The sequence below is a fragment of the Labeo rohita genome, chromosome 9 (genome assembly GCF_022985175.1).
Source record: "Labeo rohita strain BAU-BD-2019 chromosome 9, IGBB_LRoh.1.0, whole genome shotgun sequence".
Classification (NCBI taxonomy): Eukaryota; Metazoa; Chordata; class Actinopteri; order Cypriniformes; family Cyprinidae; genus Labeo; species Labeo rohita.
Genome location: NC_066877.1, coordinates 8,218,785 through 8,244,394, shown reverse-complemented (window position 1 = coordinate 8,244,394; position 25,610 = coordinate 8,218,785). Strand labels below are relative to the sequence as shown.

At 36.9% G+C, this 25,610-nt stretch overlaps 2 protein-coding genes across 2 annotated transcripts; one reads left to right on the top strand and one right to left on the bottom strand.

Moving 5' to 3' along the window:
- Positions 1-132: 132 nt before the first annotated feature.
- On the bottom strand, positions 133-10,552 carry rab20 (RAB20, member RAS oncogene family). The gene is made up of 2 exons (XM_051118737.1): positions 10,025-10,552; positions 133-1,485 (listed from the first exon to the last, which is right to left on the bottom strand). The coding sequence occupies exons 1-2, from the start codon at positions 10,212-10,214 to the stop codon at positions 938-940; spliced, it is 738 nt and encodes a 245-aa protein (XP_050974694.1). The 5' UTR covers positions 10,215-10,552; the 3' UTR covers positions 133-937.
- A 935-nt stretch (positions 10,553-11,487) lies between these two features.
- Positions 11,488-23,097, top strand: naxd (NAD(P)HX dehydratase). The gene is given in 12 exon segments (XM_051118736.1): positions 11,488-12,683; positions 12,801-12,827; positions 12,830-13,249; positions 14,649-14,787; positions 15,471-15,516; positions 16,665-16,753; positions 17,864-17,972; positions 18,213-18,263; positions 18,569-18,673; positions 22,283-22,403; positions 22,490-22,610; positions 22,692-23,097. Coding segments are annotated over 12 exon segments (1,962 nt in total). The 5' UTR covers positions 11,488-12,100; the 3' UTR covers positions 22,843-23,097.
- The last annotated feature ends 2,513 nt before the right edge of the window (positions 23,098-25,610 follow it).

The following is a 25,610-nucleotide window of genomic DNA, read 5'->3' as shown; positions in this document are numbered from 1 at the left end:
GCAGAAAGTTAACTATGAAGTCATACTCAATCCGTTTACTCATGCTCAGTTCTTTCTTTCTTTCTTTCTTTCTTTCTATAAAGAAGTAATATTGTTATTCAGCAAGGAAACCATTTAAAAGATGCAGCAAAAACATTTATAATGTTACAAAAAATTGTTTTAAATAATTGATGTTCTTTTATACTCAAAGAAAATTACAAAAATATTAAGCAGCATAACTGTTGTCAACATTGCTATTAATAAGCATATTATCATATTAAAATATAGCATATTTGAATGATTTCTGAAGGATCATGTGACACTGAAGACTGGAGTAATAATGCTGAAAATTCAGCTTTGACATCACAGGAATAAATTAATTTTTTACATTATATTAAAATAGAAAACAGGCTTTTTATTTTTTAATTGCAATATTATATTAATAAGGGAATGGTAATGCACTTCATAAATCTATTGCACACCAACCACACAGACTAACCCATTTATTCCAAACTTTAGGAATTTTTATTTTCTCAAATTAGAATAAGTGAGGCAGTATCAGAAAATGTTCATGTAATTTTCCCAAAATATAAATGTAGACCATATATAATTTCAAAAGAAAAACAAAAATCATACAGACTATGTCCATTCTATTCCATTTATGCAAAACAAAAACAACAACAACAACAAAAAAAATCATGTAAAAATGTTTTTCACAAAATTAAAACTGAATAAACCAACTATTCTGCATGATTATCAAATGCTTCTATTATTTAATTCCCCCCCAAAGTTTTTTAATACTGCTCTGGGGAAAAAACAAACAAACAAAAAACTAAATCAGTACATAGCAGTAGTTCAAATTAACTCTAGTTTTAGGTACAATTTTGATCCATTCGTCCTTTGGTACTGATTGACGATGCAATCCTACAATCCTCACGTCTCCTATGTTTGTCCTGCTCTAGGCACAGCATCCTGCTTTAGTCCTTTTCACCTCTATTGGCGCCTCCAGGTCCACAGTGGCGCTCTCTCCCTCGCTCTTTTTCTTCAGGATGGAGGGCAGAACCAGATCAAAGAGGGTTTCAAACAAAACATCCACATTGTAACCCGTTTTAGCGCTCGTCTCAAAGCACATCGTCTCGGCGGGCAGACAGGCCTTCTCCTCCAGGCCTTTGTAGCGGAGCACGCGGCAATACAGGGCGATAGCGTCCTCTTTGCTGACCTGCTTGTGCTGAAGTGGAGTGGCGGGAGGAGTCGGACACGTGACCACAGGCTGGGGCTCGTCCTGTCGCTCGCTCTCTGTGTCTGGCTCTTGAGCGAGAGCGTCGGTAAGGTCCGCTTTGTTACCCACAATGGCAAATATGCAGTCAGTGTTGGCAGTGTCAGTCAGGGACAGGAAGCGGTTTTCCAGCTCAGCCAGGCTCTGCCAGTTAGTAACGTCATAGGTGAGGATGACTGCAGCCGCGCCACGGCAGTACATGGAGCCCAGGCCGTGAAACTGCTCTCGACCTGAACACAACAAACACCACATTTAGGAGTGTGAAGCACAGACATACAGAACTGCATTTCAGTGACGATTCGAAGAATTTGCACCTTATTTGAGTTCTACTTAAACTGAATACTTCTACATGACTTCTCTAAGACAAAAATTACACAGTTCTCCCCTTGCGCAAGTTATCGTGTCCGTCAAAGATATAAATTACACAGTTCACTCCTTCATGCATGTTACCGTGTCTGTCAAAGATATAAATTACAAGTCACCCCTTGCGCAAGTTATCGTGTCCATCAAAGACATAAATTACAGTTCACCCCTCACACGTTATAGTGTCTGTCAAATATTATACAGTTCACACCTTACTCTTGTTATCATGTCTGTCAAAGATATAAATTTTAGTTCACCCCTCGCGCATGTGATAGTGTCTGTCAAAGATATAAATTACAATTCACTCCTCAAGCTTGTTATCATGTCCATCAAAGACATAAATTACAGTTCACCCCTCATGCATATTATCATTTTCGTCAAATACTATACAGTTCACACCTCACTCTTGTTATCATGTCTGTCAAAGATATAAATTATAGTTCACCCCTCGCGCATGTGATAGTGTCCGTCAAAGATATAAATTACAATTCACTGCTCACGCTTGTTATCATGTCCGTCAAAGACATAAATTACAGTTCACCCCTCACGCATGTTATCATTTCCAGCAAACTGTAAATTATACAGTTCACCCCTCATGCTTGTTATCATGTCCGTCAAAGGTATAATTTATACAATTCACTCCTTGTGCATGTTACCAAGTCTGTTAAAGACATAAATTGTAGTGGACCGCACATTCCAGGGCCCGGTTTATGGCTTGGGCCCCTCTCTGACCACAACAGTGGACAAAGGTTTGCTACATTTTGATTGGATCTTGGTGGACTAACATAAGCAAGCTGTCCAACGCCATCAGATAAAGATGCCAGGACAACAGCCAGACATCTCTTAGAGGGCAAGAAGAAGAAGACCTTTAGTACCAAACCCGGGAAGGACAGGACTTCCTATTGGGCAAAATGCAGTTTCTGCCCTCCACCCACCTTGAGGCCTGTGCCCGACCATAAAAATTCCTTAGGACCTCCAGATGCAACAGCAGTGGTTGAAACAAAGAGAGATCACAAAGACCCATCCAAATCCATTCATAACTATGTTTTCAAACCTTAAAACTGATGCACACTACAACACATACATCTTATACTTATTCAGAAAAATAAGTATTCTTGGTGCCAGCGATGTGTAGTGCAACATTTTACACAAACTCAGTTGTTAATGGACAAATGAATGCATGCATGACAGTTCAATCTTTTCCCAGCATGTTTGGACTTAGAGGAAATTATGTTAACAGATCAACAAAGTTCTGAGTCTCCCATCCTGTGAGACAATAGCAGATCATCCTCGGTTCTGAGTCTGAGTCCCGTGAGGGGAGGGACAATAACGTCTACACCAGTTCTGAGTCTGCGACCCACAAAGGTGAGACAACAACAGATACCAAGTCCGAGTCCGAGTCCCCAGCTTTTGAGCCAGCAACAGATACGACCACGTTTTGAGCCTCCTGTCTGCGAGGAAACAGATACTCTATGTTCAGAGTCTTCGTCCAGTGAGACAAAAACAGATGCAGCACGTCCTGAGTCTCCATCCTGGAGAGACAAAGCGGATTGACCAAGTTCTAAGTCTTCAGCCCGTAGAGTCAGAAGACACACAGACATTTGCAACAAGGTTAAGGTCCGACAAGCAAACCTTCAGCACCTACTCCAGGGCCACATCTGAGTGTTCCAGATCTTAGGACCCTTTGGTGCTCCAGGAGCTCAGCATCCTACAGCACCTCATGTTCAAGGCTGTCAAAACGGATTCCTGGTCCTTTCCCCACTGTACTGCCACCAGCGCAACCAGTCGAAGAAGTTGCCGCCACTGGACTGCTCACTCAACCACAGCGAACGTAAATATCACTTCCAAACCTCTTCCAGAGACCTTGGCATTGTTGTATATTATCAGTATATGATTTTCTAATTTACATTAGGTATTATATAGCTGATTGCAGCTGATAACAAATCTTACAAATAAGGTTCTTCACATAGCAACAGTTATCTTTCCAGATAACGTAGCTCTGACATAGCAACACCCAACATAATCACTTGCGTTTTATGCGTCTTATGCATTTTATTCCTTTTTCATTCATGGTATTCATTTAGTAGTTGTTGATTGCTTTTGTCTATCTTTTGTTAATAAAATTTATTTTATTACAACTTGTGTTTTCCTTGTGTTGATAATACAGTAAGAGGTTCTACAAGTTAGAGATTCCACCTATCTTTCTTATGTGATGTACTCATAACCACACATTAATTGACACGTGATCCAAGAATCATAACATCATCTGTGACGTGAGTACCCATTACTACACTATTTCACCTCCCTAGGTTGGCAAATTCACTGCATTAACTGGCATCCCTGGGTGGGCTAACTTTGAGTAAAATTTACTACAAAATGATACAATTCACTCCTCGTGCATGTTATCATGTCCGAGAAAGATATAAATTATACAGTTCACCCCTTCACGCATTTTACAATGTCCGTCAAAGATAAACGTTTCAGTTCACTCCTCACGCATGTTATCATGTCCAAGAAAGATATAAATTTTACAGTTCACCCCTTCATGCATTTTATAATGTCTGTCAAAGATATAAATTATAAAGTTCACCCCTTGTGCATGTTATCATGTCCGTCAAAGTAGGGCTGGGCGATATGGGCAAAAAAAATATCACAATAATTTTTTTTTTCATATCAGTCGATATCAATAATCTTTATTTAAATCTTTATTTCTTTCAAGTTTAAAGTCAGATTTTTGCTCCAAAGTGAAAGATTAAATTTTCCTTAACAAAATAATTATCTAAATACACATTTGCTAGTAGCTTGAGGATGCAGAGGTAAATGCTCGGTTTTTCCAGGCGAGTCCATGCCGCATCGAGATAATAAATGCATCTTCTCTAGTGAGCTTCCGCAGCACGGCAGGTGAACTTTGGTCCCAGCGGATAAAAGGTCCGTGTGGCGCGATTCAAATGAGTCGCGCTGTTTCGTTCTGCTTTTGGCACGTAAAAATTATATTGAACATTTATCGAACTCTTCATATCGTTTTTATGAAGGAAAATTATATCACGATAATTATCATTATCGAATTATCGCCCAGCCCTACGTCAACGATATAAATTATACACTTCACACCTTCACGCAATTTATAATGTCCGTCAAAGATAAAAACTATACAGTTCACTCCTCGTGCATGTTATCATGTCCGTTAAAGATATAAAATTATACAATTCACTCCTTGTGCACATTATCAGGTCCGAAGATATAAATTATACTGTTCACCCCTTGCGCTTGTTATCATGTCTCCCCAAGATAAATTACAGTTCACCCCTCGCACTTATCATCATGTCCGTCAAAGAAATAAATTATACCGTTCACTCCTCATGCTTGTTATCATGTTCATAAAAAATATAAATTACAGTTCAACCCTCCTGCATGTTATGTTCGTCAAAGATTTAAATTATACAATTCACTCCTTGTGCATGTTATCAGGTCTGAAGATATAAATTATACAGTTCACCCCTCGTGCTTGTTACCATGTCTGTCGAAGATATAAATTACAGTTTACCCCTCATGCATGTTATCATAGCTGTCAGATATAAATTATACAGTTCACTACTTGTGCATGTTATCATGTCCAAAGATATCAATTATACAGTTCACCCCTCACGCATGTTATCATGTCCATTGAAGATATAAATTACAGTTCACCTCTCATGCATGGATATGTCTGTCAAAAATTTAAATTATACAATTCACTCCTTGTGCATGTTATCAGGTCTGAAGATGTAAATTATACAGTTCACCCCTTGCACTTGTTATCATGTCTGCCAAAGATATAAATTACACTTCACCCCTCGTGCTTGTTATCATGTCTATCAAAGATATAAATTACAGTTTACCCCTCATGCATGTTATCATGGCTGTCAGATATAAATTATAAAGTTCACTACTTGTGCATGTTATCATGACCAAAGATATCAATTATACAGTTCACCCCTCACGCATGTTATCATGTCCATTGAAGATATAAACTACAGTCCACCCCTCATGCATGTTATGTTCGTCAAAGATTTAAATTATACAATTCACTCCTTGTGCATGTTATCAGGTCTGAAGATATAAATTATACAGTTCACCCATGTTATCATGTCGTGTTATCATGTCCATTGAAGATATAAATTACTTGTTACCATGTCTGTCAAAGATATAAATTACAGTTCACCCCTCGTGCTTGTTATCATGTCTATCAAAGATATAAATTACAGTTTACCCCTCATGCATGTTATCATGGCTGTCAGATATAAATTATACAGTTCACTACTTGTGCATGTTATCATGACCAAAGATATCAATTATACAGTTCACCCCTCGCGCATGTTATCATGTCCATTGAAGATATAAACTACAGTCCACCCCTCATGCATGTTATGTCCGTCAAAGATATAAATTATACAGTTTACTCATGACACGTTATCATGTCCATCAAAAACCTAGGCAGGCTGTCGGTTGAAAAATCAGATTAAAATAAATAAATAAATAAATAAATTTTAAAAACAAACGTTGATGTAGTACACTCATGGGCATCAATCACTTCACTGAATACTTGCCAGCTAAAATATAAGTATAATCTTGCAAACCATTTGTTTGCAAATCCACATTATTTTAATATCACAACATTATTGTCTCTCAAAAAATAACGTGCTTAACACACAGTAGTATTTACGAGAAGCTTGCAGAGGTCCAGGGAGTGCACATTTTTCTTTGAAAACCCACATTAATGAATGTTTTGACTACATCTGCGCTTTCTGAGAAGAAGGGGTAAACGGTAACCTGACTTACTTCAACATATTGTCAGTCAATGATAATGTACTTTATACATAATGCATGTGAGCATAAATTTGTTCTTTACTTGCTGAAAATGACAGGTGATTTTTATTTTATTTTATAATAATAATAATAATAATTTAAAATTTAATCATGTCAGGTAACAGTTTGCAGGATATTGTTTCAGTTTAACTAATCTTGGCATGCATTTGAGACTTGCCAAATAAAAAGTATTAAACATTAAAGGGTTAGTTCAACCAAACATTTTAATTCTCTCATTAATTACTCACATTCATGTCATTCCATACCCGTAAGACCTCTGTTTATCTTCGGAACACAAATTAAGATACAAATTAAGATTAATGTGTGGTGGTACTGACACGGAAGAGAAGAAATTGTTGAATAAAGTTGATTTCTTTTTTCTTCGCGCACAAAAAGTATTCTCATAGCTTCATAACATTGTGGTAAACTACTGATGTCACATGGACTATTTTAATGATGTCCTTACTACCCTTATGGGCCTTGACCATGTCAGTTGCATTGCTGTCTGTGCAGGGTCAGAAAGCTCTTGGACTTCATTAAAAATATCTTAATTTGTGTTATGAAGATGAACGAAGGTCTTACGGGTTTGGAACAACATGAGGGTGAGTAATTAATGACACAATTTTCATTCTTGCGTAAACTATCCCTTTATCAAAAACTGCTGTTTGTGCATTCCGATTACTTCAGCGAGAACAGTTTATTTTTACGGCACTTGTTACAGCCTTGCTGATGGTGATTCACTCGACAGAATCAACTTAACAGAAGTAACTTGAATGGTTTTGGGGGGCCAAACCTACGTAATAAAAGAAATAAGGAGTTACAGACTGAAAAAAAAAACCTTCTTTCACTTTCTCCTTTAAAAGAAAGCCAAAGGCAGTCAGTCATGATACTGAGAGCTGTAACAGCTGAAATACAAGAGCTCATTGTTGTGGAAATATGTAGTGGTCTTCAACTAACTTGGCTTCTACTGTCTGTGTCTGAAAAGTGTGTGAGAATCCTTTGTAAGGAACAAAGCACTCTTCATTTGTGCATCATGAGCCATAAAAACCTGTAAAACTAATATAATACTTATAAAGCACAACTCATTTTAATTTGACAGTACTTGCTTGGAATCAGAATAGGTTTAAGGGATCAAATCATAAGGAATTCAGTTTACATTACCTTTTGACATAAAATCTTCATTGTACGTTAAAAAAAAAAAAAAAAAAAAAAAAAAAAAAAGTACACACTGAAACTTTCACAACTCTAAACTCCCTCCCCAGTGAAACTAAAGAGTGGTTTATTTGAGACTTTGTCACCTCATAAAGATAAACACATTTGGCAGATGCTTATATCCAAAGGGATTTATAACATATTCAAGGCATACATTGTATAAGTCCACAAATTCCCTGAGATTCAAACCCATGAACTTGCATTGCTAGCAGCATGCTGTACTGTCTGAGCTACAGGAACACTAACAATAGCCACTTAGACATGGCTGAGCTAAAACAGAGGAAGTAACCTTTACTATTATTACCCATCACCAGATGAAATAATGTTAAAATGTTAAAGATGAAAATATGTTAAAACAGGTTAAAGTTCATGTAGCACCTGCTACTCTACAGATCTTTATGAAAAATTCAAACTTTACAAACGACTGACTTTCCTGATCATTTCTGAAGTTTCAGTGCCACATTTTAGTGCATCAACTTTTACATGAGGTCCTTTTACACAAGTCTTGGTCTGAATCTAATTTTACTGAGTTTACATTTATTAAACCTTTAGACAAAAAAAAAAAAAAAAAAAAAAAAAAAATGCGTATGTGTTTTTATTTTTGTCTCATATTTGATACATCAGGCTTTTACGGGTCATATAGTATGATATATGTTATGGAGCTCATACTTAAGGAGGAAAAAAATGCATTAAATTTATTCAGAAGCCCAAACTGAACAAAAATATGCAATTTGGTGCATAAGGTACTATTTATATGGCCATAAGTAATACTGGTTTTGATTTTAATGGAATTTAATGAGATCTTTGTCAATTATCATTATACATCTCCTAAAAATGTCTCAGTTTTATGATCAGATAAGTAGTTTTTATTTTGGGGGAAAACACAATCCAATGCAAAACGATGATGATTGAGAGATTTGAGCGATGGACATTACATACATTCTTATTTCTCAATAAATAAATAAATTAATTAATTAATTTTAAAAAAGTTGCTTCAGTCCAGTAAATGTTTATCTTGAAAGATTAATAATAAGATAACAGTTATTCTAATGTTATAAAATTTATTTATGATTTTACAGCAAAAAGGCATGTGTATTACTACCTAAAGGGAATCATTTTTAGATTAAAGTCCTTTTATTGCTAAAGAAAATAAATAAATACAAATTTGGGCAAAATGTATATAGACATTTGATCACGATGATCATTTAGAAACCTTAGAAATGTGATACAGTGGGCTTTATAGAGTTAAAGGTATGGTGGAACATGAAAATGAAAATGAAAAAAAAAAAAAAAGAAGAATGACATTTTGACGTCATTTTGCTCATATGATGCGTGCTTAGCACTTCTTTTTTAGAAATTCAGGTTTTTCACAAAGAGGGTCACATTTAAAATGTAAAATAAAAAAAGCTTTATAACTTTTAACTGTGAACATCCTTCATACTTCTAGACTCCCACCCCTGAGAAACAACTGTGTGAGTGACCTGTTAAACCTTTAGTTTCCGCACACACACAGAAATTCAGTACACACTCATCTGACTTGCACACAGGCATGTGACTTTTTGCCTGTTAAGAGACAGCAAACATCTCTATACTGGGTCATGTCATTTGAACAGGAAAAAGATTCACAGCAAATGACTGAGAAAAAAAACATCTTACTATATTAGATAGATTGATAGATTGATAGATAGATAGATAGATAGATAGATAGATAGATAGATAGATAGATAGACAGACATTGCAAAATGTTTCACCTGACTTTAGAATTTAAAATTGTTATTATATAAGAGTCCAAACAGCTTGTTAAAAAATAGCCTTTAATGGGTGAAGTTATCAAACATTGACCAAAACACATTTATCTTCAGGTTTACTGATTTACATAAAAGGAAGGTGAAATGTCCAGATTAAATATGACTTACTGTATCCATATGACATTTTAAATATATATTTAAAAATTCTGTATTTTTGAAAGTAGGTCAAGTTCTGTGAATTTCACCCATGACAGGGCCAGTTCTTAAATATACCATCTGAATAAGGAACAAAAAGTGCTGACATTCCCAAAATAAAAATAAAAAAAAGCCATTACTATCACTGTGAGAAAGCAGTTCTGAGATTAAAATCAGGAGGGGAAAAGCAAATACCAACAAATGAAGCAGAGAATTTAGGAAACACATAACAGAATAACACGGATATGATTCAAATAAATTCGTCTGATTCTATAGTGTGTTTATTTAGTTCGAAGGTCAGCTGACTCGATATTCTTTTTACATACAACTTTTGCAGAACACACTAATAACGCGTTCTTGTATTTTTGTGCTCTGTTTTACTAAATAAAGTGTAAAAGTAGCCCACCTGCAGTGTCCCATATAGAAATGTTGTAGGGTCCCCACTGTTTGAGGAAGAACGCCCCTCCGACCGTGCTTATAGTGTCCTTAAATTTCCTCTCCGTGTATCTGTGGAGGAGAGAAGTCTTTCCCACGTTCATGTCCCCCAGAATGACGACTTTCACGTCGGGTTTCTTGGTCCTTGCGGCTTGAGACATGTCTCCAAACACATGCCACTCACGCAAACTCAGCTCTTACAGGTAAAATCGTCATATATAAACAATCCAGCTATTGGTATCTGCGTTTTAAAGGCATGATGTTACTACCTCCGGTCTGACAGTTTTTGTACAAGATTTGGCCGATTAAACCCCATTCGTGTGTGTTGGAAAATTCAACAGCACATTTTTCCCGTAATATAGTTGGTAACAACGCCGATTTCCTAACTACAGAAGTTTCAAGTGGGGTTTAACAGTACTGCTGATCCGATTCGACAATGAATCACTCTTAAGAGTCGAATCTTTTTTATGTATTGGCTGAACAAAGCCTTTCTGAAAGATTCACCGAATCACTTCGAGCGATACTCGAGGCAAAAACTACTAAAGCTCCGTTTTAAATGAATTCTATTATTGTTTGATGTAAACGTTAATTATATTTATGACGTATTGTTTATTATTTGAAATGAGGACTGCAACATAATAAAACTGAAAACTAAATAAAACTAAAAAGGTTTATCTGAACATTTAAAAGTACGCTTGGATATTAGAAATCATATGACGTATTTACACTTTGGAGTTAAGAAATGACTGAATCACTTTTGTAATTTACACTGTTCAAAAGAACCGATTCGTCGAAATGAATCAGACTTCCAATCCAGCAGTGGCGGGCGGGGCAAATTTAACTTCAGTGCCAACGTCACAGGAAGTAAACAGTAAAGGCGGGGCTAAATAAATATCGCCGTTAATGCCGTTTTCAATACTGTTGTAATCAGTCTTCGCTGCACTGAGTAGCGTTGCTTGGGTATATTTTATGTCAAACATGGACTGAATTTTGCTTATGTCATCACGCATAAGCGGCAAAGCAGAGCGTCAGCGGAAGTGTGTTGATTATAGAGGGAGGACAATTCCACTGTTTGTGACTGATCGAGTGAAGTCGAGTAACACAGACCTATAATCAGAATAAATCTTGAACTTTGTTCCTGTTATCTGACTGGATACTGCAGCTAATCCCCGTACAAAGCTCCAGAGCTCGCACACTCTTCCTGAACAGTGTTTGTTTACCCGTGAACTTGATGAATCTTCTCAAACGTGCTACCTTCATTTTCTCTGAACAGCCACTAAGTCTGGCAATTGGTAAGATCGGAGTTTATCAAACTATAAGTAGGTTGAGAAGAACGGAATGCATGGACTTAAATGTACACTTCTCGGCGTGGTAACTGTAACCATTGCAATTGCAGCAGTGCTGCTGTATGATACAGGTAAATGCAGAGTCTAGTGGCACATCATATACATGCAGAGGGGTCCAAATGCCTCCAAACTCTGATTTAATGCATTTTTAGTGTAAATTAAAGTACCAGCGTAACATTTTGATTGAATTTAACCAGTTTGTACATTTGGGACATCCAGTAACGTTACATTCCAGAGGAGTTAACGTGTTACAGATCTATTTAGATTTACATGACATTTATATTTATTCTGATTTTTCAAACTTTAAACATCGTATGGTCAGGTATAAGTCGAGTCGCATGTTTCCACACTGGAAGTTGTTGACCGCACTGTATTTTGTAATTGTATTGTCAGTTATTTAGTTATTTGACTCAAATCCTCAGTCTCACATTTCTAAACTCTGTTCTCAATAAGCTGAGCCTACGAAGTGTTACTTGTTTCATAAATGTAGTTTTGGAGACATCCTCAACGCTGTTATACTGTTTTCATCGCTGAGCCGTGAAGCGCACGGTTGTGGTGACGTAGTGCACAAGATTGCGGTGACGTTCTCACTGTTGTTGGCGCGGTAAACACTGGCGAAGTTCTAAGCAGCTTTGCATAAAGCAGCTCAGTTAATCTCGGCGATTCGGCGAGGCCTTTGTCGCTATGCGCTCGGAAACTGCATGAAACGTCGTCGAAGCAAGGCCTATAACTCGCCGCCTGATCGATGCGAAAGCGACTTGGATTCGGGCTCGGTTGCTTCGACCATCATGTTAGTGAATGCAACGCGCGGTTTCCTGTGGTCGGACATGGAGACCAGAGCGCTGTTGAATATCTGGGGTGAGCACGACGTGCAGACGGCGCTGGACGGAAACTTTAGGAACAGCCACGTTTACCGAGACGTCGCGAACCGTTTGTGCGAACTGGGCTTCGATAGGACACCAGACCAATGCAGAATACGGGTTAAGAGCTTAAAGAGGCAGTATTACCAAGCGAAGGAGGGATCCAGGAAAAATGGGCAGTACCACAAGATGTGCAAGTTCTACGACGAGATGGAGAGGATATTGAGCAATAGATCCTTGGTAGAGAGGCAGGATATTGATAGTGTTGCTGTTGGGGGAGATGAAACGATGGATGAAGATGCTGAGAGTACTGAACTCTTGCAGGAAGCTCACATGGATGGCAGTGGTGAATGCTCCTTTATGGAGCATCCGGTCAAAACTGAGTACCCATCCTGCCCCATTCCGGTGACAGTGGGAGGCATGAGTATGTCAACTTATTCTGATCCGTCAGAAAGCAATGATCTGCCATCTTAAGCCTAATCAGTCTGCATTTCCCGTACATGTGTGCGTGTTAATATCCGTCTGTGTTCTTCTTTCAAAGGTTCGTTTCCAAGCAAACAGAGCAGCCTGACGAAACCAACCCGCCCGCGACCTCGTCCAGCAGGCCACGGAGAAGCAAGAAGCGCTTCGCGAACATGTCGCTAGAGAAGCTGATGGAAAAGTTCTTGGAGCAGAGCATGGAAGCCGAAGACAACTTCTACAGGCTTGAAGAGCAGCGTCTTCAGGCTGAGGATAAGCGCAGGGAGGAGGAACATTCCAGAGAGCTGCAGATGCTACAGATGTTGGGCCAGATTTTCGCTGGCATTAACACACCCTCTCCTGCATCGCAGGCCACGCCTCAACCCTCTTGTATCCCCCAGACTAACCCCAACGTACCCCTCACGCGTCCCCCTTTTGGGAATCGTAACCATCCGCCTGCCTTGACCGAGTTTGCCAGCCACAGCCAACCAGCTGGCCCAGGTCTGCTCATGGAAGAGGGTGAAACTCAATGTTCGTGTAGAGTTGCCTTTTATTTTGAATTTCCATTTATTATAAAGTCATAAACCGCCATTTAACCCAATGTTTTACTGCTAAAATACTGCGGAATAGGATAGTTTTCATAAAGATGGAAATTCTGATATTATTTTTATTATTACATGTATATATGTATTTTATTTTACTAGAGAACAAAGAGATTTGACAGAATTTTAAAACGGGTATTTTGGTCTGTGTACATTGGGGTCATTCATTTCTGATTTACATTTATGCATTTGGCAGACTTTTTTTTTATCCAAAATGACATTCACATTTTACCAGTGCTTGGGAATCCTTGAGGATCGAACCCATGACATTGGCATTTCTAGCGTCACACTCTACAGTTTGAGCTGACGGAAAGATCCTTTAAATATTAAAAGCAGAAAAATTAGGTTTAAATGCGGCCAGACATGACACGCCCCCTTTCCACTGGTTGGCCAACCAAAGATCAGTCTGTGCTGTCATTAGAATAATATTCGTCCACTGCTGTGGTTGTACAGATTTTTTTAAAAAGTGTTTATTGCAACTACATTTAATCTCTCTCTTATCAAACAACTTGACTAAGAAGTTGTTTTGCTTTGACCTAATATTACCCTAATATTCAAGGCTTTTATGTATTTTCCACTTCTTCACATAAAAATGACAAATAAAGTCAAAAATGTTCCCCCTATTTTTTCTGCTGTTAATATTACATTAAATAAGTGAATGAACTCGATGTACACTGAGCTATTTTCCATACAGTGATGATATTTTGTGACCAAAAATGCTCTAAAAAACATAAAAGTGGTCCATATAGCTATATTCCAAGTCTTCTAAAGTAACGTTACAGCTTTATGTTGATATTTTAACTGATATTTAGTCGTCCTTCACTGGTAATCCTCTCTAGTGCTTAAGCTCTGAAATATAATTTGCATTCATGTTCATATTTAAAAATAGCAGGTTTGATGTCATTGATGTTAAAAAGGCATTGGTTCTCAAAAGTATTGTAATTGAAGTTGATGCAGATTGCTTTTGTAAAATAGAGAATGAGAAATAGGGTTACAGTAGACAGAATTGGTGAATAAAAGCTTGAGTTTCAAACTCAAATGGCTTCAGAAGACTCGGATATAAAGCACAAGTTGTATGGACTGATCATTCTTTTATGATGTTTTTGGGCGTTTTGGACCTTGACAGACTTTGACTATAAACAGTTGTTGGATGGAAAAAATCTGATAAAGATTTTCCAAATATTCTCCTTTTGTGTTGAAAAGCGACAGAATGTTTGAATTGACAGAAGTAAATTATGGGAAAATAATGACAGAATTTTCATTTTGGTTAAAACAGTTCTTTTAACAGAGTGCAAACCTTAATGATTGTCATTGTGTTCTTGTCTCAGTCATAGAGCGATCTTTCTCTCTGGGAACGGCGGCAATGGACAATATCATTCCTCTTGTAAGAAACACAATTCCCCCACTTACATCCAAAAAACACAAGGGTCAGGACGGACGCATTGGAATCATTGGAGGATGTCAAGAGTAAGTGCTACACAGATCTTTTTCAGGGTTATAAACTCACTAAATTACTAGGTAAGCAGCTGTGGTGAAGCTTCAGTGGGTTCTGCACATGCATGGCCAACTAATCGGATGAAACATTTTGAGATATTTAGGGAAAATGATCACACTTTACATTAGGTGGCCTTTACTGTGTACATGTACTGTAATTAAATACTTAAAAGACTATGGGTTTACTGTGTAACTACACGTTCTTCTGGAAAATTCCCACATATACGGCTAATACGTTTGAGCCGGTATAGTTAGGTTTAGGTTATTATATAGGTTTGGATTATGTGGATTGGAGTAAAGGATTGAGTAATGGTTAGGGGTTAAAGTTAACAGTTAACTATAAATGTTAAATGTACTTCAAATGTACATAAGTATACTGTATGGTTAAGTACAAGGCCGCCTAATGTAAAGTGTGACCAGGAGAATATATTAAAATGTTAATTTTTCATATATTTTCTCTTTTTCTTGACCTGGTATGCTTGCACTTAGCTTGCTCTTTTTTTCACTTTCGACCACATACCATCAAGCCATGCTCTGCCACAACAGCATTTCATAAGGTGCTATTTGATGTAATGTAAGTGTTATAGTACTTAACAGGCTGGTTTTTCTGTTTATTTTGTCTATATGTCAACATTTTTATATTGTTCTGTTGTTAGGTACACAGGAGCACCTTACTTTGCAGCTATTTCAGCTTTAAAAGCAGTGAGTATTCTGTTTAAAAACATCACTCCTCATTTTTTTTCTTTCATCTGCATTTTCTTTTTATACTTTAGTGAGATACACAGTAAATTGTCTTTGTGATTTTTTTTTTTTTTTTTTTTTTTTTTTTTTTTTAAACATAGACCTGAAAGTGCACAATCCAAACTTAAATTTTTATAATTCATGAACAAATACATTTTGTAATATGATTTTGAAGTACCATTTCCATGACAGTGCAATGTCCAATTTTAAAATGGGTTTTAAAGGATGGATTTTGAGTTTTTAAGTTTTCATTTGATATATAATTTATGATGATTTCTAAAATGTGATAGGGAAAAAGGCAACGCAAAATTACTTTTTGTGACAAAGGGCAGAACTCATGTTTTGATGTAGATTTGCACTCTGGATCCTATATAATTTGTAACAAAATCCAGTGGTTAAATATCTATTTAGGAGTCTTAGACCTTTCCAGCAATATGTAGTTTGTCATGATTAGTTTCGGATTTAGTTGTAATATAGTGAAGTAAACTTAAGCGTCCCTTTGAGGGGATGGGTGGCAGTTAAGAGGTTAAGCTTGGACTCCTATTTATCAGAAAATCCTGAACATGTATCCACAAATATATTATGCAGCATTAATATTATGTTCATAACATTGGTATTAATGAGAAATGTTTCTTGAAGGGTCATGTGATGCTGAAGACTGGAGTTATGGTCATCTCATGAATGAATGATATTTTTAAATATATTAATTTTGTATTTAACTTGAATATAGAAAACAGATATTTTAAATTGTAATAATATTTCACAATATAACTTTTTACTGTGTTTTTTGGTCAAATAAAATACAGCCTTGGTGAGCATAAGAGACTTTAAAAAAAAAGTATTGAGCCCAAAATTTTGAACAATGATATTTATTTGTGTGATACAGTTTAGTGTTGTCAAATTAGACATCTGCATAAAATTGCAAAAAATAGTAAAAAATTAAATAAATAAACAAATGTGCATTAACTATTTGAGCTGGCAGCGTGGGAGCTGAGCTTGCGTTTCTGTTAATCAGCCAAGATAAAACAGTTATCTGATAATCTCAAAATGCTGAAATATTGGCAGATCTATCAGTCCATTACCTTCTACTCATCCTGCCTTTTTTCCAGGGAGCCGATCTGTCTCATGTGTTCTGCACCAAAGATGCAGCTCCAGTCATCAAGTCCTACAGTCCTGAACTCATCGTCCATCCAGTGCTGTAAGCAAGAACTCTTATTAGATATGATCTTTGATTGCAAGCAAATTTTATTAAAGGAGAAGTCCACTTCCAAAACGAAGATTCACATATAATGTACTCACCCCTTTGTCATCCAAGATGTTCATGCCTTTCTTTCTTCATTCGTAAAGAAGTTGTTTTTTTGAGGAAAACATTTCTGCTTTTTTCTCCATATAATGGACTGATGTGGAGCACTAATTTTGAACTTACAAAATGCAGTTTAAATGTGGCTTCAAACGATCCCAGATGCGGTTGTAAATGATCCCAGCCGAGGAAGAAGGATCTTATCTAGCAAAACGATCTGATATTTTCATTAAAAAATTACAATTTAAATACTTTTTAACATCAAACACTCGTCTTGCCTTTCTTTCCCTGACCTCTATGTATTCTGACTAAAGACAGTAAGGGTATGTCGAAAAACTCCAATCGTATTTTCTCCCTCAACTTCAAAAATCATTTCAAAATCATCCTACATCGCTGCAGAAGTACTGACCCAGTCTTTGCAACGTGAACATGCAAAGAAGATCAAACACCCTTAACAAAAAAGGTAAAACAGCGATATATGACAATTTTGAAGTTGAGGGAGAACATGAAAAGGGAGTTTTCGACATACCCTAACTGTCATGAGCCGGAAAAAAACAGTTCAGGCAGAGTAAGACAATACAAACGTTTGGCATTAAAAAGTATATAAATTGTATTATTTTTATTAAAATAACCGATTGCTACACTAGATAAGACCCTTCTTCCTCGGCTGGGATTGATCGGGGCACCATAGCCGTCCATTATATGGAGAAAAATGCTGAAATGTTTTCCTCAAAAACATAATTACTTTACGACTGAAGAAAGAAATACATGAACATCTTGGATGACAAGGGGGTGAGTACATTATATGTGAATCTTTGTTTTGTAAGTGGACTTCTCCTTTAAATATCTCTGGTGGCCAACAGGATCGTTCTGACAAGTAATTTTTTTAATGGACCTCCAGGGTTATTTGATTTAGTCCATTTTACCAGCTGAAACATTTGATTTGTCATGTCGAGATGGATTTGAGCATGATGGTTCTCTTTCTCTGCTTGCTGTGTGTATCTCCAGAGACAGTCCCAATGCTGTGGAGGAGATCGAGAAATGGCTGCCCAGGCTTCACAGTCTGGTTGTGGGACCAGGTCTGGGCAGGGAGGATATGCTTCTGAAGAATGCTAAGGCAGGAGAAATGATACTTTAAAAATCATTTTATGACTTCTGTGTGGCAATTCAGTCAATGTTAATATATACTTAACAGTTTTACTGACTATTGTTTTTTCTAAAATGTGGAAAGTGAATCTCTGTATAAGTGAAAGCAATCGTTTTGTAAAGTGTATTTTTAGAGAGCTTGGCAATATTGTGTATTTTTACATTTATGTGGGTTTAAATTAATTATGGTTTGGCTCATGTTTCATTTCAGGAGATTATTGAGAGGTCAAAACTCAGAGGAATACCAATCATCATTGATGCTGTGAGTACTGTTTTCACTGACATTTTTGATTTAGATGATCAATATGCTTTTATACTGGGCATGTTGGCAACAGCCAATTAGTGTACAGAAGGAGAACTGGGTCAGAGCTCAAAAATGTTTTTTTATATATTACAGTATTAATGATGTATTGCATATTGTCTAAAACTGTTAAAATACAATCTTAAACTGACTCTTCCAGTCGAGACAGGCATCAGTGGTTCACTGATTTAGCAGGCTAGGGATTTGCTGGATAAAGTAGTCACTGTGCGTGTGTGCATTGCACATTCATGTTTGTTTCTTTACAGGATGGGCTTTGGTTAGTGGCAAAAGAACCGTCAGTCATTCAAGGGTATCAGAGAGGCATCCTCACACCTAACTTTATGGAGTTTACTCGTCTATATGAGGCCATGGTGAGTTTTGAATGTGCTAATATCCTTCGTGTAGCTTGGCAGGTTTTGTTTGTATGTAACGTCTAAGGCTCTTTTTACATCTGGAATTGGCATTTGTCTCAGGTGATCTGATCAGGCTGGACTGATACTTTGCTTGGTGTTGCATGCAGCTCAAGTGTGTCTCATATTCTCATTTGTGATCAAATCACCTGACGTGTATAAACGAAGCCTTTGTTTTTACAGCACTGCTTTCACTGCAGGCCCACTTCCAGAATCAGATAACTGAGTGTGCTTCTGAAGTTAGTGAAGGGGCTTTAGTAAAGTGCAGATGTAATGAATGTAAAGAATGGCTTTTAAGAACCACCTTAGCAAGAATAACAATATACACTCAAAGGATTATAAGATTTACAAGTCATTACTTTTATAAATAATCACAACAGCATTTCAAAAATACTGTAAACATGTTGGTGACATATAGTAGTATAACTGACACAGTGTAAAACTTTCTTAGTGTTCATTTACATTTCATTAATGCACATCAATTTTGACTTTTTATCCCATCTAGTATCATGGTTATCACTGTCAATCACCGAAATTTTAGTGATGCCACAATTAAATGTAGCTGTTACTCCTGACATTTTGCAGGCATAGTGAACGTCATGTACATGGATGTTGTTCCTCTTAGCAGTGTTAAAAAAAAACTATTCAAATTCTAAATGGATTATATATAGAAAGCACACAAAGAGTGCTTTTTTTATAATCGCTATGAAGTTGTCACTTATTTCACTTTATCACAGTCTCACAGACTTCTGCTATACTGTTGCAAAAACTTTAGAAAAAGATTATAATCAGTAAAGCTCTCTACACTGCACATGAATCAATGAATCATGTCTACACTTTATAATGAGAGGATTTGTGAGTGTACAGAACTGAGCACCGAACAAAAATTCCTGCGTTTTAAGCAATATTGAGTGGATTTCAGATGAAACATCTCTGATTGCCTATTGTGTTACTTTTACATGTATTCATTTAGCAGACATTTTATCCAAAGCAACTTTAAGGACAAACAAGGAATACAACAAACGACTGATCATAGAGGCAAATAAACATGAGAAGTGCTTGAAATACACAGTTTCAGAGCGTATTCAGAGAGATCAGTTTCTCAAGATCTGCATTGTTCAACACATTGTAAACAGAAACATTTGATGCTCTCAAGAGTGCAAACACAAAAACACAGTGGAGCGTTTCGCCAAAATGCTATTCGTACAGTTTCAGCTGTGGGTGCTCATCACCTAGGTCTATTTCATTGTTATGCTTATTCTAGACCAGGGGTGGCCAAACTTGGTCTCTAGTTTCTAGTATGCCTAGTAAGAGCTTGATTAGCTGGTTCAGGTGTGTCTAACTGGGGTTAGAGCTAAACTCAGCAGGAAACTGGCCCTCAAGGACCGAGTTTGGGCACCCCTGTTCTAGACCAAGGGTGTCCAATCCTGCTCCTGGAGGGCCTAACGTCTTGCAGAGTTTAAGTGCAGCCAGCAGGGCCATAGTTTGGGTTTGCAGGGCCCTGGGACAGGTTGTACTCATGGGCTCTGTTTGAAATTGTGTAAATAGCACACATAAATAAATAGAACAAAGATACAAATTAAACAATGTTTAAGTTTTTTTTTTTTTTCTCTCCAAGTTTTTCAAGTCAGGTGTTCTGAGCTCTTTTTAGGGTGTTTTCACACTTGAGTCCTCTTTAAAAGAACTGAACTGGAGAACTACAGCAATGCACAGATCAGTAATGATGCACATCTGATTTATTTCCCAGATATTTACATTCGAGTAAGACAAAACCAGCTGTGTGTTTATGATCCGTGGGTGTTTTTAACAGTTTAAACACAATAGATGCTAAACAAAGTGTAGTTTAGCCCCCGCTGGGATGTGCATGCTCATAAAAATGTATATTAAAAAGTTTAAACTGGCAAGGCGCACATCCGCGTCACTCTACACAGTTTAAAAGCGGCTGAAATTAAAGTAAACAAGTATATGTTGTGAGTGAATAATTTGTAGAGATCTGCCAAAAGAAGTCATTATGAACAGTTGATTTGTACAGAGACATCTGATGACCAAACTACATCGGAATTTGCAAATGGAAAAATCAAGTGAGCCCAGGCCGGTTTGTGTTTACAATGTACGTTTTTAGCGAAGTGTACCTTTAGCTGAAAGCGAACCGTACTCAGACCACCTCCTGAAATGGTCTCGGTTCGGTATGTTTCTAGTGTGTCTGAAAACCCTGATTATTTGGATTAGTTAGGTCAGAGCTAAACTCAGCAGGACATTGGCCTTCCAGGAAGAGGTTTGGACACACCTGTTCTAGACCACTGGTTTCCCACTAGGGGGTCTCAGCAAAACTTCCAGGTAGGCCCAATTAAGTCTTAAAGTAGGGGTCACCACACTCGGTCCTGGGGGGCTGGTGTCCTACAGAGTTTAGCACCAACCTTAATCAAACGCACCTGACCCAGCTAATCAAGTTCTTAACAGGTATGCTTGAAATTTCCAGGAAGGTGTGTTGAGTCAAGTTGGAGCTAAACTCTGCAGGACACCGGCCCTCCAGGATCAAGTTTGGGGACCTTTGTCTTAAAGGACTAAAAATTTTCCGATAATTTACTCATTCAAAACGTTCATGTCTTTCTTTCTTCAGTCGAAAAGAAATTAAGGTTTTTGAGGAAAACATTCCAGGATTTTTCTCCATATAGTGGACTTCAGTGGGGATCAATGGGTTGAAGGTCCAAACTGCAGTTTTAGTGCAGATACAAGGAATAAGTGTCTCATCTAGCGAAACGATGGGTCAAAAAAATTTTTAAAAAATGATAATTTTTAACCGCAAATGCTCGTTTTGCACTAGCTCTGCGATGCACATCTATGACTTCACTCATTACATAGTCATGTTGGAAAGGTCACACGTGATGTAGGCAGTTGTACCGACCCAGTGTTTACAAAGTGAATGTAAAATGAAAGTCAAACGCTCTTTACAAAAAAAAGGTAAAACAATCTTCGATCTTGAAGTTGGGGGAGAACATGAGATCATAGATGAAGTACATAGATGAGGAACTAATCACGCCTGACCTTTCCAATGTGATTACATAATGTGTGAAGACATGCATTGCAAAGCTAGTGCAAGATGAGCATTTGTGGATAAATGTATATACATTTTTATTTTTTTTAGACAATGTCTGATCGTTTTACCAGATAAGATCCTTATTCCTTAGCTGGGATAGTGTAGAGCCCTTTAAAGCTGCATTGAAACTGCAATTTGGACCTTCAATCTGCTGATCCTCATTGAAACCCACTATATGGAGACACCTATGGGTCTATATCTGACCCCCAGGTTAGATAGGCTTAGATAGGAGGGAATTCGAAAATTGTCATGGACAAAGGTTTGCCTTGGAAAAAGTTGAGAACCACTGTGCTAGAAAATTACTTGTTTTTCCACTGAAAAAAAACGAACAAATAAAACACCTTTACAGACACCTAATACATACAATTGCTGTATTAGAACAAAAACAGAAAAATTAAATAATGCAATATAATACAGGAGTAGGAATATAGAGAAAAAACATAATTGTATACATGCTTAAACTTTGATTTCAGCATCATGAACCTCTGGACAGCACCGACCACAAGAGAAGTGCTCAGCAACTGAGCATCGCCATGGGCCACCTTACCTTGGTTTTGAAGGGGGAGGAGGACATTATTACTGACGGAAAGAAGAGTTAGTAATTTTCCTGAAACATTCCAACTTCATAATGTTCCACAGCACCGTTTTCTGTCTCTAACGTGTTGCTTGTCTGCTCTCAGTGCTGACCTGTAGTCAAGAGGGCAGTGGGCGGCGTTGTGGAGGACAGGGAGATCTGCTCTCCGGTTCCTTAGGAGTTTTCGCCCATTGGGCATTCAGCTCACCTCCAGATGCAACTAAAGGGTAAGTTCCTCCATTTTCACTAGTTATTTAATATGTCATTGCATATCACTTTTTAGTTTAATAACAAAACCTTTTTTCCAGCATGAATCCTTCGCTGGTAGCTGCATTCGGTGCTACGTCTCTGACAAGGCAATGTAATCGCCAGGCCTTCCACAAACACAGCAGATCTACCACCACCTCTGACATGATCCAGGAGATAAGCAGCGCTTTCAAGAAGTTGTTTGAAAGCTAAACTACATGTGTGTGCGTGTGTGTGTATCCATTTCTCTTTTCATGGTCATTATAAAGACTAAAGGCCTGCATCTCAATGCTACTCATATTAAATAAAAGTGAAGTACATTGTTGAGCATCTTTTTTCTTTTTCTTTTAAAGTGCCTCTTGTAGTTCTGCAATACAGTTTCAACTACTACTCCACTTTCATGTCTGTGATGTTGGCCCTTTATAAACGTCATACACTGTTTTGTTTTTATAAACATCTATGTCTTTAGATGTGTGTGTGTTATGTTTGCCAATGTTTAGATTTGTATATGATAACCCACCAAGAGATAGTTTTAACACTGTCCCTTTATGAATGAATTGCTGTCTTACTACTAGCTGCAATTTATTTATTGGTCTGCTTGAAAATGTTTACTTTCAAGTATTCAAACAAATGCTCTACCTTTATAGTGGATGTTCTCCTTACATTAAGCTGTTTAACACCTTGTTTTCTGTCAGTAACTCACAGCCCCTAATTAGTATGTGGGACAGATTACAAATATTTGAAAGTGGCTGTCACTTTTAGATATAGTTTGCTATTCTACGTATTAAACTAACATGAAAGTTTTACTTATAACTGTTTCTGTTTTGTATTATTCATCCTGTGTAAATACATGCATGTGTCTGGTTGGTAAGACAGAGATTTGGTTTTTATAGAAATTGACTTTTTAAATTTATTTAAAAAATCAAATGTGGAAGAAAATACAGAAATTAAGTTTTATAAGATTTGTTGTTAGCACTTTTCCTCGTAGTATCTGTATGTTTAGAAACCTAGAATAGAAAGCTTTTTATTTGTTAATTCCATACAGTTGAGGTCAAAAGTTTACATACACTACAGAATCTCCAAAATGTTAATTACTTTACCAAAATAAGAGGGATCATACAAAATGCATGCTATTTTTTTATTTAGTACTGACCTAAATAAGATATTTAACATAAAAGATATTAGCATATAGTCCACAAGAGAAAATAATAGTTGAATTTATAGAAATGACCCCATTCAAACGTTTACAGATGTTTTATTCTTAATACTGTGTTGTTACCTGAATGACCCACAGCTGTTTTTTTTTTTTTTTTTTTTTTTTTTTTTTTGTTTTTTTCTCTGCCAGAAGTGATAGTTGTTCATGAGTCCCTTGTTTGTCCTGAACAGTTAAACTGCCTGCTGTTCTTCAGAAAAATCTTCAGTTCCAATAAATTCTTTGGTTTTTAAACATTTTTGTGTATCTGAACCCTTTCCAACAATGACTGTATGATTGTGAGATCCATCATTTCACAAAGAGGACAACTGAGCAACTCATATGTAACTATTACAGAAGGTTCAAACACTTACTGATGGTTCGGAAGAAAAAACAATGCATTAAGAGGTGGGGGTGAAAACTTTTGAACAGAAAGAAGATGTGCACATTTTTCTTATTTTGCCTATTTTTTTTTTCTTCTATTTAGTACTGCCCTTCAGAAGCTACAGAAGACATATGTTTCCCAGAAGACAAAATGTTAAATTTACCCTGATTGTCAAATTCAATAAGTTTTCACCCCCAGCTCTTAATGCATTGTTTTAATAGTTGCATATGAGTCTCTTAGTTGTTCTCAGTGTGAAGAGATGGATCAATCATACAGTTGTTGCTGGAAAGTGTTCAAACATACAAAAATGCTGACAATTTGTTGTACGTTAAGGATTTTACTAAAGAACAGTGGCCAGTTTAACTGTTTAGGACAAACAAAAAAAAAAAAAAAAAAAAAAAAAACAGCTGTGGTTGTCAGGTAACAACACAGCATTAAGAATCAAGTGTATGTAACTATATTTCAACATCTTGTGTGTGAAATATCTTATTCACGTCAGTGCTAAATAAAAAATAGCGTGCATTTTGTATGATCCCTCTTATTTTGTTAAAAGAATTAACATTCTGGAGATTCTGCAAGGTGTACGTAAACTTTTGACGTCAACTGTAGCTTTTTTGCAATACACTTGTTCAAAAAAACTTTTCATAATGCAAATTAGTCTGTCTGCAACAACAGCTTAGTATAATACCTAAAAGAACTGTGTCTAACAAAATAATTTAAATGCATTAATTCTTATTACTAAAACGTTCATTGTATGTGTTTTTATATAGGAGATGTTTGTGATATTGTAATTGTGATGTAACTTAACATCCCAGAGCTAGTAAGAGAAGTAGTTGCCCTTTTCACACCAAAATAGAATAACAAAATAATCTTGTTAATAAAAAAAGGTCATGTTGCATAGAATCAGATAGAAGTATCTTTAAAATATACGTATATTTTTTCATGTGACGTTCTTGTTTCGTCACTGTGCGTGGGTTCTTCTGCACGCCACGTCCAGATCGCGTGTACGCCTGCGCAGCGTGACTCCATCCTCCGGATCCTGGAGTTCTCCGTTTCTGGTTTTGTGGTACGTTTAGTTTCTACTGAGCATGCGCAGCTTCAGTGAAGTTCTCGAGAAATCCGTTTCTGGTTTTGAGTCATTATGTTGTACTGAGCATACGCAGACTAAATGCGAGTCCGAAATGATCCGTTCCGGATTTTATGTTACGTAGGCAGCATTAGTCCGGAGAACTATCCGTTTCTGGAAATTGTTACTGTACGTCATGTTTGTCTTACTGGATCTCTTTATTAAATGGAAGAAATTATTCGCTGGAAAAAGGTGTTACCTTGGTTGTTACCACAGAAATGTCATCTTCGAAATAAGATTAAAGAAGTTTCTTATAAGCTTATTCACAGATTTTACCC

What these genes read in the sequence shown, in the direction of transcription:
- rab20 (XM_051118737.1), bottom strand. Translation starts at nt 10,214, where the DNA reads ATGTCTCAAGCCGCAAGGACCAAGAAACCCGACGTGAAAGTCGTCATT. An exon ending in TTCTATATGGGACACTGCAG is followed by an intron (nt 1,486 to 10,024) that starts GTGGGCTACTTT and finishes TGTTGTGTTCAG; the next exon opens with GTCGAGAGCAGTTTCACGGC.